The 15529-nt window shown below is 40.4% G+C and overlaps 1 protein-coding gene and 1 long non-coding RNA gene across 12 annotated transcripts in view; one reads left to right on the plus strand and one right to left on the minus strand.

Moving 5' to 3' along the window:
* LRRC9 (leucine rich repeat containing 9) overlaps positions 1–15529 on the plus strand; it is a 110590-nt gene that overhangs the window by 47353 nt on the left and 47708 nt on the right. For 10 of the 11 annotated variants that reach the window (XR_012903264.1, XM_075926333.1, XM_075926334.1 and 7 more), the window contains 9 exons: positions 658–870; positions 3292–3411; positions 4649–4840; positions 7486–7611; positions 8657–8797; positions 11553–11730; positions 13107–13327; positions 14187–14309; positions 14615–14745. Coding sequence is in view for 10 of the 11 variants with exons in the window: in XM_075926333.1 (XP_075782448.1) it covers positions 658–870; positions 3292–3411; positions 4649–4840; positions 7486–7611; positions 8657–8797; positions 11553–11730; positions 13107–13327; positions 14187–14309; positions 14615–14745 (1445 nt within the window). In the remaining variant the exon portion in view is untranslated. The remainder of the gene's footprint in view (positions 1–657; positions 871–3291; positions 3412–4648; positions 4841–7485; positions 7612–8656; positions 8798–11552; positions 11731–13106; positions 13328–14186; positions 14310–14614; positions 14746–15529) is intronic. The other variant, XM_075926336.1, reaches the window with a different exon arrangement.
* The window catches only part of LOC142829061 (uncharacterized), an 84101-nt gene continuing 78145 nt past the window's right edge, over positions 9574–15529 (minus strand). The window contains exon 5 of the long non-coding RNA XR_012903267.1: positions 9574–9997. This is a non-coding gene — a long non-coding RNA (uncharacterized LOC142829061). The remainder of the gene's footprint in view (positions 9998–15529) is intronic.

Raw genomic sequence — 15529 nt, forward strand, 5'->3', positions numbered from 1 at the left:
ATGTCTGTTGTCTTCAGTATAAGTTCTCTGTGGGTGTATCTACACTGTACGCTTATTTCAACATAAGCTATTCTGGAATACCTATTCTGAAATAGCTTATTTTGAAATAGCACGTCTACCCTGCAGGGAAACCTCAAAATTAGTCAGAGGCAGGCTTCTCTAATGTAGATGTGCTTTCTCGATTTAGAGCCCCAGGAGACATGGGGGAGGAATAACATAGAATGGCTCTGGTGAGGGGCTATTTTGAAATAGTAGCAGTGAAGCTTCTACACACGCCTTATTTCAAAATAGCTATTTCGGAATAGGTGTTATTCCTCATAGAATGAGGTTTACAGATTTTGGAATAAGCTGTCTGTTATTTCAAAATTACTGTATTTCAAAATAATGGAATGGCTGTGTAGACACTTGCATTGTTGTTTCAACATAACACTAGTTATCTAGTGACAGGACATGGCCCATAAACTCTTTTTGTTCATAGCTTGATGAAATCTTTAAATTCTTATGCAATCAAAAGCACTGCTGTAATCTTCTGAAAGTGCTGCATTACTGAGAGTTAGGAAATCATCTTTACATTCTGTATATTTCTATGCAATTTTAAATAATTTACCTAACTTAAAATAGAAATTTACAAATATTGACAAATATTATTTTGCATAGGTCAAAGTTCAGTCCCTGTTTTCTACACTCAGCAATGTAATTGTAGAAGAAGGAAAGAAAGATACAGAAGGATTTATATTGTCTGGTGATTTGCAACATGATGATGAAGTTATGAACATGGAGCCTACAGTAAAAGCCAGACCAAAAATTGTTTGCTTGGATGAAAAGACAGTGCTTTCAGTTGCTAAGGCTAATATTTACAGTCAAATAGTGGTGAGTATAGTTTGTTACATGTACAACAGGAGAAGTTTTTTATATAACCCATATTATATTATTCACATTACCTCCTAAACCAGCCAAAGGCAGGATGGCACAAGTTAAGGCTAGCAATTGCGCTGGATCCTTGTATTGTACTTGTTTTACACTAGTGAAGGGCTTTTGGAGTAATTTGAGATCTAAAACTAGTGTGACATCAGAATAAGGTCTTCCATTCTTAAATTATGCCATTTGTTTTTCATAAAAATATAAATTACATATACTGGGCAGGATTCTGATCTTACCTTCTGTTGTATAAACTGAGAATAATGCCATTGAAATCATGTGTAAAAAAGTGTTTGTGAGCCCTGGTTAAGGCCTAAAGTGCCAGCTTTAATTGTGTGTCTTTTCTTGGCTCTATGGTTGTATCAGCGTAGTGATTGCTCTTAAAAAGATTTTGTGTCAGTTTTGGCATCAGAAAAATATATATCCAGGGAAGGGGTGACTGTGGCAGTCCGTAACAATGGACAGATTTTCAATATCATTGCAACTGATGTGCTCACAAAACCCCTTATGCAAATATGCAATTAAAGGAGTTCTGCATACATTTACATATCTAACTGCTGTTTTGCATTTGCAGTTACTATTTCTCTCTATACAAACATGATGCAGGTAGCCTGTTGAAGATTTGACCCTTCAAATGATTAAATAGTTTTGATCTCTGCTCCTGTCTCTTTGATGGAGTAGAAACAGCTCTCCCCTACCTCTGGCATTCACCCCTAACTCCCCTTCCTGAGAACTGGGCTTCAATAGATCTGGTCATCCTCTTCTCTTTTGGGTGCCATTACCCCCTTGCTGTATTCTGGGCATGGATCAGTTTCCAGCTGTCAGTCTTCCAAATCAGTCTCACCAATCAACAAGAGCTCTACTGGGGAAGGACTGGAAACTGTCCTCGCTTGATCCTACCATGATCCCTTTCAATGGGCCAATAAAAACATTTCTGAACTGAGTCTTCATCATCCCATCCTACTGTTACTTCAGAGAGAGGGGAGAGTTGAAGAACAAATATCCTTCAAAATAAACAAAATTGTAACAGGGTGGCTCCCATCTGGTCAAGTGCATGTGGCTGCAGTGTCTCAATTTAAGCCTTTCTCGGCTATTCGGCCTGGTGTGAATTGCAATCCCTTCCGGGGCATACCTCTAACGGGCCCATTCTGGTGCCCTTTGCTAGTATCCCTCTGTTTCTGTGTCTCAGTTTTTGTTTCCCTATTTGGATAGAGTGGTGGCTCTGGAGCTACCCTTACTGGTGACAGCTTCTTGCTCTTACCTCAGGGCATGTATCTCAAGTCCCAGAGTCCATAATTGCTCTCCCTATGGAGCTCTCCATGGTGCTGCATAGGGGGACATGATAGCAGCTTTCAAGTATCTAAAAGGGTGTTACAAGGAGAAGTGAGAAAAATTGTTCTCCTTGGCCTCTGAGGACAGGACAAGAAGCAATGGGCTTAAATTGCAGCAAGGAGGGTTTAGGTTGGACATTAGGAAAAACTTCCTGTCAGGGTGGTTCAACACTGGAATAAATTGCCTAGGGGGGTTGTATCTCCATCACTGGGGATATTTAAGAGCAGGTTGGATAGACATCTATCAGGGATCATCTAGAGTTTCTAGACAGTGCTTGATCCTGCCATGAGGACAGGGGACCGGACTTGATGATCTTTCGAGGTGCCTTCCGGTTCTAGTGTTCTGTGATTCTTAGCTTTTTTCATAATCTGTAGAATTTTACATTTACTCTTACACACTAGCAGTTGAAGCTCTTTAATGGTGAAAAACAATGATGGAGTAGCCCAGAACGTGTATGTATACTTGAAGACTTATCTGCTATAGCCTGGGTTCTTCAGGGCTCAGGGCTGGCGGTGTGTGGAGTTGCAGGCATCAGGGTAGGGCCTTGGAGATATGGGGTGGGGGAGTAGGACAAAAAGCTAGAGGTGTGGGGGTGCAAGAGTGAGGGTTGGGGGTGAGGAGGGGCTCAGGGCAGGGGGTCCCATCCAGTGGGGCTTTCTCCTCCCTCCCAGCTGCCAGGGGCCTTCTGTCTCTCCTTAGCCCCTTCCCTCAGCTGCCGGGCCTTCTCTCTCTCCTCCTCCCTGATGCTGCAGCCAAGGTCCAGCAGGGGGGCTACATACTCGGTCTTGTACCATGTTCTTTCTCTCTATGCCCCTCCCTTTCCGTGTTAAGGAAAACAGTCACATTCTCAGCACTTCCCGTTTTCTTGCCACAACCAAACCCTGACCTTGCTTTAAGTTAGGATAAGAGAAAGCCGCCTACCACATTTGGTGGTCCTAGCTCTTGATGAGTTCTTGAACAAACAGATTCACAGACATTTTTGTCTGTCTGTCTGTATGTACTATGTATATAGTAGAGTTGTAATATTATTTTTTTACCTAGGTTCTGAATTTACATGGGAACAGCCTGTGCAAACTGCGGGACATCTCTAGACTGACAGGGCTTCGAAAACTTATTGTCAGCTTCAATGAATTTACTTGTTTAGATGATGTTTACCACTTGGTAAGAAATATTGCTCTACATTTTTAAAGAAAATTAAACTAAAGGAATATTTTAATTGAAAAAATCCTTTGTGTGTATGACTTAAATATATTTGTCAGTTGCATGGCAGCAAGCCTGATTTATTCCTAATGGTTAAAGTTCACTACTTTTGAACAGAACCTTTGTTCCTACTTGTGCTTTGTAGTAGGAAGTGTGGACTAGTAGGTAGAGCACTGGATTGGCACCTGAGTTCTATTTCTGGCTCTGCAGTCGGTCTGCTTAGTGGTCTTAGGCATGTCTTTTCGGCTCCTTTGCCTCAGTTCCCCAATCTGTAAAATGGAATAATGATACCTAGCTCCTTTTAGAGTGCTTTGAGATCTGAAGTTGGAAATTGCTCTGTAAGAGTTAGATGGTGGTTTTATTGTTATTTAGGATTCCTCTCTCTACTTCCTGCCTCCCATCCTTTGTCTTTCTTGTCTGTTTAGATTGTAAATGCTTCAGGTCAGAAACTGTTTCTTTCTATGTATGTTTATAGTGTCCACACTAATGCAAATAAATAATAATAATAATATCAAATGCAACAATTAACAACATACAACTGATTAGACTTGGAGCGGAACTCTAGCTGTGGGATAGGAAGTATGGCATTTACCTCCTGGCCACACAGTGCTGCTCTTGCAGGGTTACCATTCTAGTGTAGTGGCTAAGCACCCCCTACGCAGGATTTCTGGGCCACTGACTCTGGGTGATTCTAGATCATGTGACCAAAATCATAACTTGTCTGTTTTGTATTGTTTGGGGTCAGTACAGAGTCACCCTGTCCATGAGGTATACAAGATGTGGACCCTTCAGCCACCTTCTAAAGACTCGCTGTAGATCCCACTGCTCTCAAATCGTGTGGTTGTCTGTCTCATTCTCTGACTAAAGAGGTGTACAGGGCCTTGCATGGCTGAGCACACCTGGGATGCATTTCACCCTGAAAAAGAAAACTAGAAAACTGTACTGTATTCTCAGGTAGTGGATGGATCAGGAGATGTCCAGGATGGGCTGGATTCAGATATGCCTTTAAAGGTTCGATTGCTTAACCAGACTTTTCTCTTGGCGGACTTCCTGCTGCTGGGTCAGGGGCATCTTGGGCATTGAATCTGAACAACAATGCCTTTGGTAGGAATGTCTATTAAAATCAAGTTTATTATCAAATATTTCCTTGCTATGCTTTTTTCTGTGCAATTATTCTCAAATCAGTACTGTTTTGCAGCCCAATCTGGAGTATTTTGATGCAAGCCACAACCATGTGATCACCCTGGAAGGTATTAGAGGTTTAAGCAAACTGAAGTATTTAGACCTGAGTTGGAATCAGCTGAAAAAGACTGGAGAGGAAATAAGTGTATTACGTAAACACACTTCAAACTTGCTCAGTCTTGATATCAGACATAACCCATGGCATAAGGTATGTGTCAGTGCTTAAAAGTCTCAGGAAAACCTAACCATAACAACAATTAGCCTGTATAATGCTAAATTTTGGACGTGGTTCTCATTTACATGGAGGCCCTTTTACACCACTCTCACTGTGTAAGAGGTCTTAAAGTGGGGGTATATGTAATGTATGCCCACTGTATGGATTCTTTATGCTTTCAGAGCCCTAAGGTAACTAGAAATCAAGCCCCTTTGACTTTCTACACAGTCCTGAGCAAGGGGTTGTGCATAAGCTGCTGGAGTGGCCCCTAGAAGCCTTGTGACTCAGTGACACTACTCTGAGGAATAATGCGTCTCCTTGCTTCTAGTACAGGGGCGGTCACAAGGGTCTCCCTGGGCTGGATCTGGCCCGCCACGTGGGTGAATTTGGTCCATGGAGGCCCTGCTGCTCCCCTAGGCCAATTAAGGCCTGGGGGCGGGGGAGCGCCCGAAGCCTTCTCTGCTCTGCCCTCACCCTGAGAGCAGCACGTGGCAGGGGCAGAGCGGAGAAGGCTTCACACACTCCCCAGCCCCCAGGCCTTAATTGGCCTGGGGTGGGGGAGCACGCGAAGCTTCCTCCCACCCTGCCAGGAGCATGTGGAGCTTTGAAGCGCTGCGTGCTGCTCGCAGGGCAGGGCAGGGGGGAAGAGAGCGGAGGAGACTTTGCGTGCTCCCCCGCCCCCAGGCCAGTCAGGAAAAGGCCCTTCCTTTGCCCTGCCCCAACCCTGCAAGGAGCCCACGGTACCTTGAAGTGCCATGCGCTCCTCGCAGGGTGTGAAGAAGCTTCCCCGCTCCCAGGCCCTGACTGGCCTGTAGGTGAGGGAGTGTGCCAGGCCTCTTCCAGGACATGGGTGCCTAGTGGGAAGGGGAGCAAATGGGCTCCCCCACCCCCAGACCAATAATGGTCTGGGGGTGGGTACCCCCGCCACTTTCTGTTTAGGCCCCGCCCCTTCTGGGGTAGCCTGGGGCTACTTCAAAAATTTGTGAAGTGGCCCCTGGGCAAAAATTATTGCCCAGGCCTGTTCTAGTAGGTGGCAACTTTACGGATGGTCTACACCAGCCATAAAAAATAACCTTTGCCCCCACTGCTCTTACTGAGCTCTACTGGCCAGTGAAAGAGGGGACAGGGCAGAGACAGTTTCCCTCAGTCTCAGGGAAAATGTACAATGCCAGCCTTCTACTTGGTGACACACCCATTCCCCAGAGTAGCAGCATAGCTGTGCTGGCTGTGACATGGGGGAGCAATCCAAAATGTAGTACATTTCACTCCCTCTCCATCCATTCCCTGACTACTTGCGTAGTCCTCTTCCCCTGAATACTTGGAGGCCTCGTTAAAGGATGTGCATACTCTTTCTGCCATGCACAGGCACATAGTCCCCATCTACTTTATAAATATGAAATTGGTAATTATTATTCTGGTAGCTTTAATAAGTATATTTTGCAGCCAGAAATAAGGATGTTATTACTCACTTTCATTACCAGTATGATTAACCAATCTGTTTTTCTTGCACTATTTAATGGGAATTTTAAAATATTTTTCTATCATAGTTAGGATTGTAGTTCTACCTTGAGTTTAGACTGACATTTCCAAATCTCTTGAGCTTCTTTTTCACCTCCTCTGAGGTCATCAAATTCCTTGCCTGTAATAACCCTTGTAGTACTTGCAAGCCTCTGACTTGTACAGTTGGTGCTAACAACTTTGTTGTTATTGTACCACACTTAGGGTATGTCTAGACTACATGCCTCTGCCAGCAGAAGCATGTAAATTAGGCTACCCCACATAGTCAACAAAGTGGGGATTTAAATATCTCCTGCTTCATTAAAATAAAAATGGCTGCCGCGCTGTGCCGGCTCAGCTGATTGTCGGCGCAACACGGCAGTCAGACGCGGATCGGTCGGCAAGAAAAGTCTTTGCCGACCGCTCCCTTATGCTTCGTGAAATGAGATTTACAGGATCGGTCGGCAAAGGCGTTCCCTGTCAACGGACACACGTCTTGACTCGCATGCTGTGCTGACAATCAGCTGAGCTGGCACAGTGCGGCGTCCATTTTTATTTTAATGAAGCCAGGGATATTTAAATCCCCACTTCATTGACTATGTTCGGTAGCCTATTTTACATGCCTCTGTCGGCAGAGGCATATAATCTAGACGTACCTTTAATGTCCTCCATAGCTATGTAGAACTACAATCCTTCAGGGCTAGTTTTTTTTCTTATACATGCATGTAAATCCAGAGTAATTTATTGACATGGGTGCCACATTAGATCAGTGTAACCAAACCTAGCCCAAATGTATGTCATTCCTTATAGTTTTGTACAGGATGGCAAGACGTAGCCCATTCCCCTTCCTTTTCATCCATTCCCAATCCAGATGAGCAGAGAGAGCATAATAACCTTGTGGAGGCTGCTTCCCATTCTACACTGTTATCCATGATAGGCATATCTGGGACATTAAAGAGGCACATTTTATGCCCTCTTTTTTACTTCCCTGTGCAAGGAGGATGGACCACAGTCTAGTCCTTAATGTGCATAACAGGAGAGGAGAATGGATTAAAAGGAATCATATGTCCTTTTTTTATGTAGCCGTATAAATAATTTTAAAAAGTAAATCGTCTCACTTTGCTTTTTTTTTCTCCTCCAAGCCAGCCTCGTTGCGTTTGAGTGTCATTGGCCGATTAAAGGCTCTTACTCATTTAGATGGAGTCCAGATTACCGAAGCAGAGGTTGCAGCTGCTTTGTGTTTTATTGCTGGATCAAAGATTACTCAGGTTTGGTGTTCCATTTTACTGTAACTTGTAGCAAATGCAAGATCAGAAACAAGAATTGTTAGGCACAATCATACAATCTGACTTCTGTTTCAAAATTTGTATTTAATCATATTTTTAAAATCATCTAGTTTTGTTGTGTGTGTAAAAATGCCGCATTTTGCACTCTCAGCAGCTAGCTGTGAAGCAGCAGTTATTTCGCAAACTTAGTTCTCACTTGGCTTCGCTGATACTGGTAATGATCATGCTACATGGTGAAAGATTTCATAATGCTAGATTTTATATCATTTTAAGGTTGTTAAAATGACTGGTTAATTTCATATCTAGTCAAAACAGGAAATTAAATATGTTTGCCAAATGAAAAAAAGGATAACTCAAGAAACAGAAAAAACTACCTAGGCTTCTGAAGGCTTGTGTACATGGTGAGTTAGTGTGCAGCAAGCTAGAGTGTGATCTGGCACACCATCTTGCCACTCACTAATTCACTGTGTGGACACTGCTATGTTATAATACAAGTCCTGGAATATGATGAAGCAATAGTGTATGCAAGTTATTGTACTGTAGAACAATATTGTACTGTAGAACCCTGGGTAACTTGCCACACTTACAAGCCTGGAGAAGATATTTCAGATGGTGGCAAGCAAAAAAGGGGGTTAAATTAATTTACACTGTTTTTCAAAGATTTTGGCCAAGATTTCATTCTTTATTCAGGTTTTACGCTGTCTATTCTCTAGCAAACTCCCATTGACTAGAATCAAACTTTGCTGGAGTAAGGACTGATCAAACACAAAGTAAGGGCCTCACAATTTGCCCAGATCATTTTTTTTAGAGTAATACAAATTAGAAATGGATGAAATCTATTAACATATGCCAGATTTACTAGACCTATTAGATTTCAGCTATATTAGATCTAACGTATGATATGGCCATCTCTTTATGATTGGAATACTGTAAGCCATAAAGCCTTTTTCTTCATGTTATGCGGTGGACATTGTGCATTATTTATACCATTGTATTATCTATTTATGAAGTATTTTCATTTTGTCAGGCATCTCTCTTAGAACATTCTAGGACTGATGAAACTAGGCCACGTGTTCTTAGTGTACATCCTTATGCCAAAATTCTGAGTCAAATTAGCAAGAACAAGTTGGATTCACAGACACATTTCAATAGCAGCTGGTATCCTAGGGTAAGGCTGTCTCTATTAATTGTAATGCCTTAGGACATAGATTTATCTGTCATATGTTTGTTTTGTTTTTTGTTTTGAGTTCATGCATGTTAATTAACCATGTATCTTTTTGATCACTGAAAAATGTAATCTAGTACTTGAAGTTAAAAATGTAAAATCATAAAAGTTTCCATATCAGATTACAATCTTCTGACCATATTAGGTCTTTTCTTTTGATTTGGCAGGATATTGAAACTTTCAAATATTCAGTGTTGAAGCACAGTATTTTCAATACTAAGACCATATTACATGAAGAAACGTGTTAGGTCTAATTTCAGGGCTATATACATTGGCCCTTCTTTAGCATGACAGCCAACAACTACAACTCCATTACATAATTTAAAGCCATGGAACACTATATAGGAAGATCGGAGTTCATTGTAGCCTGTCATAATCCATGGTCTGACCTCTCCTCTGAAATCATGTTAATCTGCCAAGAATAAAAGGTTAAAAGCTCCTCTGTCAGTTCAATTTGTTGTGTAGAGTATAAAATAGCTAGAGGAAAACACATTTCTGCTGATGGGCATAGTGTTTTACTCTGTGTGCATTAAGGAATTCACATTTACAGATATTGCCAAGAGAACCAACATTTCAGTATATGGTGTCAACATTACACTTTGTGACACCAGAATTAAGTAGGGGTCATACAGGGATATAATATGTTATTGAGGAAGGAAAAAATCTTATCCAAAATGAATGTCATAGTAGACAGAAAAGAGACTATGTTGGGAATAATCTCCGGACACACTGGGTGTTGGTGAAAACAAGCAGAGGATTTATTGGTTCACACAGTGTTGGTGGAGTGCAGACCAGGTAGTTAGCCCAGAGCACACTAACCTAACCAAAACATACATTAGATTATATAGTTAGCAGATGGACGGAGGAGAAGTGATTTGATAGGTCTAGCAGCGGAAGTGAGATATGCACATAAGCCAGTGGTCTAAGACAGTTACACAGCATTTCCGCCCATCGCCAATTAAACATGTTATCACTAATACAGGTAGTTATTCCTAACAAGCTAAATGTGCCAACATAAACAGGATGGCAGCCCCCAGAATTAATATGTTGCTGTAAGCTTGTTAGCTGAACTTGTGATGTCTAGGTGGGACGGACGACTCCATCTCCATCCTGGCACAATCCTTGAGATTCAAGCTCATTAATCTGAAAGCACAAGAGACAGTGAAACCCGTGCAGCCTGACTGATATCAGCCAGGCCTTATCAGAGTGAGAGAGGCCCCTTTGGAATGTAGTCGCCATGGGAATCAGGGTCATAGTAACTGTTGAACTGTTTTACTTTTCCAAGCTTCGCCTAATATTTTCAGGTTTGAGTTTGTCAGTTCTCAGCAAGATACCATGGACTGCCTTAATTTACCCTACAGAATATAAATTGTATTTTGGCTATTAGCATCATCTGTGAAAGAAATAGCTTTGAATTTTGTAAAGTTTCTTTGGCATAGACAGGAGACCATGCTGAATATCCTGTGCTGTCAGAAACTCACCTTGCTAAATTAAGCCATGTGGCCATTTTTTCATTATTGATGAAGAAGTGAAACCTGATGAAGAACACTGCAGTCTTACATAGGACTGGCCTTATAGTCACTGGAGTCCAGGGCAGAAATTAAGTGGACCCCTACAAAAGGTACTTGTGATAGTCTGAGGGTGGAACTAGTGGTTGATACTAACCCACAGTGTTACATGACCTGGTAAGATGAGTTGAGGGTAGAGATGAAACTTCTTCCCCAAGTCCTGCTGGTGCCTGTAACTTAGCTTTGTGGGGTCCCCAGTGGTTCACGCCTTGGGCAATTGTCTCCCCCCTAGTGCCAGCCCTGGCCTTACTGGTCATTTTGGGAGAAAGGATGGAATCATGGCCATGCGTTAAGGTGGATGGGGTCATTGATTGCTCCCATTATGTAGAGAGCATGTTGTGAAGTGAGTATTCACAGCAAGTGTATGTAAAAGAAAGTTCTGTGACAACACCAAAGGATAAAAATGTGTTTGGAATCTAATTTCATTTGTTCCTGCCCACGAATTTTGCAAAGAAGAAAAATGGAATGAATTGGAATGTTACACACATTAAAGAAAAAAAGGAATACTTATCTGTGAATTAAAACTAGAAGGGATAAACCCTTCCTTAGTAAGTACTCAAATTCTGCTAGCACACTGAGCTAGACAGTTACTCGATACAGGGTGAAATCCTAATCCTACTGAAGAAGTCACTGAATGTTTTTGCCTTTGAGTTCATTGGGGCTATATTTCACCCCTGGATCATAGAATGAAAATATGTGTAAGCAGGCTAATCAATAGGATAATCATACATTGGTGGATGAGGTAAAATTAATCTTAATACTGTGGTCTGATCTACACTAGAAAAAAATTGTACCTGTTTTTTAACATTAGCTATAACTGCATAGGTACATTTGGGAGTTGGTTAGATTATATTGTTGAATCATTGTTTGTTCTGGCACATGTTGAGGATTCTGTGTTGGTTTGGGTTTTTTTTAGGGTTTTAGAAATGAAGTCCTGTATTGCAAGATGAGGGTTTAATGATGTCCAATGTCCAAGAAGAAATGCCCTGTTGATGTTACTGGGAAATGTAAATGATGAATGTGAAAGCAGCATGTGGCCCTCAGTGTATTATTTGACTCATTGGCTTTAGTGTTCATGTTGGAATTAGTTGACTGAGCTCTTTCAATACTAAAATTGAGTTCTCTCACAGATCACAGTCTTAAATCTGGATGGACAACATCTCTCCAAAATTGCCAACTTAGAAAAATTGGAGAATTTAAGATGGGCCTCATTTAGCAACAATAATCTTACTAAAATTGAAGGACTGGAATCTTGCCTTAATCTTGAAGAGCTCACTTTAGACGGAAACTGCATCTCAAATCTAGAAGGTACTGTACACAGGAAGTTAATGAAAATCAAAACATTAAGCTAGGCACAACAGACATGTTTCCATATAATCCAGTGTTTCAAAAGGTGACCTTTTATTTTTATCTTTATTAGTTGCATATAATTTTAAAGATTTCAGATTAAAAAAAATATAACTGCCTTATATCTAGCTTTTTGGTGGATATTCAGCAGAAATGAAGAAGAGACAAAGTAGATTGTTTTTCAGAAAAGCAAAACAAATATGTAATAGGAATTTTTCAAATCTGATAACGCATGGTTTTTAGTATGTAGACTTCTGGACATGTAACATTCCTACAATAAACCATAAATTTTCCTTTGATAGTTATATGTTGGATCAATTTTTAATACAAGAACGTAATAAACTAACAATTCCAAAAGGTCAAAAATTCACTTTTAAAAAGAATAGATTTGCCTAATGCACTCTAAATGACTGTTCCAGAAACTACTGGATAGTTGATGCATCTCCTCATATCCCCGTATAGGTCATGGCAGATACTTTTATTGTCAGCTTATTTGAAAATTAGGTTTGTAGGCCCAGATTTTAAAAGGCATTTGGCAGTGTTCTCTGTAAACTGTGTGCTTATCCAGCCACTCAGGAGAATTTCAAATGTCACCCAGCAGATTAGCAGAGTGCCCACACCTAGATTTTTGTTTCTGCTGATGGTGCTCATTTACACATGCCTCATTGCACATAAAATTTATTCTGCACGTGGAAAAGATTGGAGGGAACATTGGTATTTGGCTGTTGTCATGCTCAATGTTGTAACACCTGAGTTAGGAGCCTAAATGTCCTTATACTAACATACATAGGCACTTCATAATCTAAATACCATTAACTGTCAATGTTATTTTGGCTCCTAAGTACCTACATTCATTTTGAAAAGGATATTTAGACTCCTAAATCAGATAGCTGTTGCAGTGCTGAGATCAACACCACCTAAATATCTTTAAAAATATGGGCCATAGTCTTTTGTATTGTGAAAGAAGGCCCATCTGTGGCATATGAAGGGTGCAACAAAAGGAACCTTCTGTATGAGAGATGAGAAGACGATTAGTCCCCCTCACCATGCTCTTTGCTACTGCTGGAGAAGGAATCAGCACCAAGTAGCCTCCCTAAGGACCTCTGCTATTGCCAAAGCAGTGAATTAGACCATGAGTAGCCTCTGTCTGGAAAATGTTCTAGCTGTCACACAAGAGCATGCCCCAAATGGTCTCTCTTGATCCCGCTTGCTTCACAGCCTGATTGGGCAGGCCACCTGCCTGTCATGTGTAGCTTATTTTACCATCTGAGATAACTACTTTTTTAGCTTTTCACTATCTGTATATACTTTAGATCATCTTATTTATTTTTTTCTAGGAATTGCAAAACTCACCAAAATAACGCGACTTAGTGTAAATAATAATCATCTTACCAGCCTGGAAAGATGTGTTTTTGAAAACTTGTCTCATCTTCACTACCTATCTCTTGAGAGCAACAGAATTACTTCATTGATTGGTTTACAGAAAGCTTACACATTAATAGAACTATACATCAGCAATAACTATGTTTCTGCCTACCACGAGATATATCATTTAAAGGTAAATGGGGGCTTGATTGCTTTAGGACTTGCAGGTAAAAGTAAATTCACAATTTGCTTGCTAAATCAGTACAAATATAATATCTTTCCCATCTTGAAATATGGGAAGCCATTTTTTTAAAATGGCTGCCTAAATGTTCTTGTAGTGTTGTAGCCATGTCGGTCACAGGACAAAGAGAAAAGGGGGTGAGGTAATATTTTATTGGACCAACCTCTGTTGGTGAGTGAGAGATACAGAGCTCTTCCTCAGGTTCCTCTGTATAGTGTAAAAGCTTGTCTCTCTCTCCAGCGGAAATTGGTCCAGTCAAAGATATTACAATGGAACTTCCATGGTAATCATCCTTCCTAAGAGCCTTCTTCTGAACTTCCTTTTGGATTTGAGTGAGCTCAGTACTTCTGAAGGAGGTGCTGAGCTCCTAACAGGATTGGGCCCAGATTTTACCACACACTATACATTTTTATTGTGCCTAGCCTTACTCTGCAATCAAAAGGATAATACTGGAAATAAAGTCAAAAGCACAAAGTTCCACACATGCACCACCCCAGTTTCTTTCAACTTGTATCTGTTGGCATGTATACAAGCATGATTGTCTTGATTACAAACTGGCTATCTGAGACTCATTACAGCATTCTAATAGTGTAAAAGGTTTCTAAAGTGAGTATGAGTATAACTCGTGTCCACTTTAAGGCTCCTTTACACTGCCAGAGTGATGTAAAGACACCTTAGTGCTTCAGTGTTGACCATTGCAGTCGTAAGATGAAGAGAAGGATTAATGATAAACAGAGTACCCTGAATTTCATTCCTTACAAACATTTAAAAATATACTATTAAACCTTGATCTGTGTGTTTTATTTCTTAGGGTTTAAATAATCTGGTCATGCTGGACATGTATGGAAATCTAATTGTGTGGAAACAAGATAACTACCGACTGTCTGTAATATTCCATCTTCCATCTCTCAAAGCTTTAGATGGCATTGCAGTAGTAAGTTATACTAGATATCATATGATTATGGTAACTTGTTAAAACCAGCTTTTTTATGCATCAAGAGGGCATGGGCATCCTGATAATTTCTGATCCTTGTTAAAGCAATCGTTTTAGTGCCTAATACTACAGGCCCAGGGCTAATGTGATGGTTGTGGAGACTTTTTTTAGTTTTAAGTCCTGACTTTTCAGGCACTTATTTTTTAAAATTACTTTTGGGGTTGAAAATGTTCATGCCTGCCGTATTATTATAGTGCTAGCTCTGCTTTAATATAACAGAATTCATTTTAAGTGTCATTCTACAGGAGCCAGCAGACATTGAGAGTGCTAAAGATTTATTTGGCGGCAGACTTACCTGTGATATGATTGCAGAAAGACTAGGACATTCAGACTTCACTAAAATGGAAGAATTAAATTGGACAACCTCTACGATCAGGTGCAATTATTTTTGAATGTGCATGCATATGTTACAAATGGAATTTAATATCATAGCTAGAAAAATATAATTAAACCCAGTACCTATGCTTTCTTAATTCTGTTAATTCATATGTCTCTCTGTTTATGGACATCTAACATAGTGAATGCCAGTGAAAATGAGGTAAGATCAGAGGGCTAAGATAGGGAAAGAACAAGTTAAAAATTACGTACACAAGTTAGATGTCTTCAAATTACCAGTGCCTGATGAAATATTCCTAAAACATTCAAGGAGCTGACTGAGGAGATAGCTGAGCCATTAGCAATTATCTTTGGAAGGTCATGGAAATTGAAAGATATTCCAGAGACTTGGAAAAGAACAAATATAGTGCCCATCAATACAAAGGGAAATAAGGACAATCCAGGGAATTACCGACCAGTCAACTTAACTTCAGTACTCAGAAAGATAATGTAGCAAATAATTAAGGAATTAATTTGCAAACACCTAGATGATAATGTGGTACGTAACAGCATAGATTTATTAAGGACAAATTGTGCACTCCCTTTGACAGAGTAACAATCCTTGTAGATAAGGGGAAGTGGTAGATTTGGTATATCTTGACATTAGTAAGGCTTTGGATACTGTTTCATGTGACCTTCTAATATACAAAGTAGGGAAATACAACATAGATGGAGTTACTATAAAGTGGGTGCATAACTCATTGGACAACCATTCACTGAGAGTTCATAGTCAAGCTGAAAGGGCATGTAAAGAGGAATCCTACAGGGATCAGTTCTGTTAAATA

The sequence above is a fragment of the Pelodiscus sinensis genome, chromosome 4, assembly GCF_049634645.1.
Source record: "Pelodiscus sinensis isolate JC-2024 chromosome 4, ASM4963464v1, whole genome shotgun sequence".
In the NCBI taxonomy this organism is placed as follows: Eukaryota; Metazoa; Chordata; order Testudines; family Trionychidae; genus Pelodiscus; species Pelodiscus sinensis.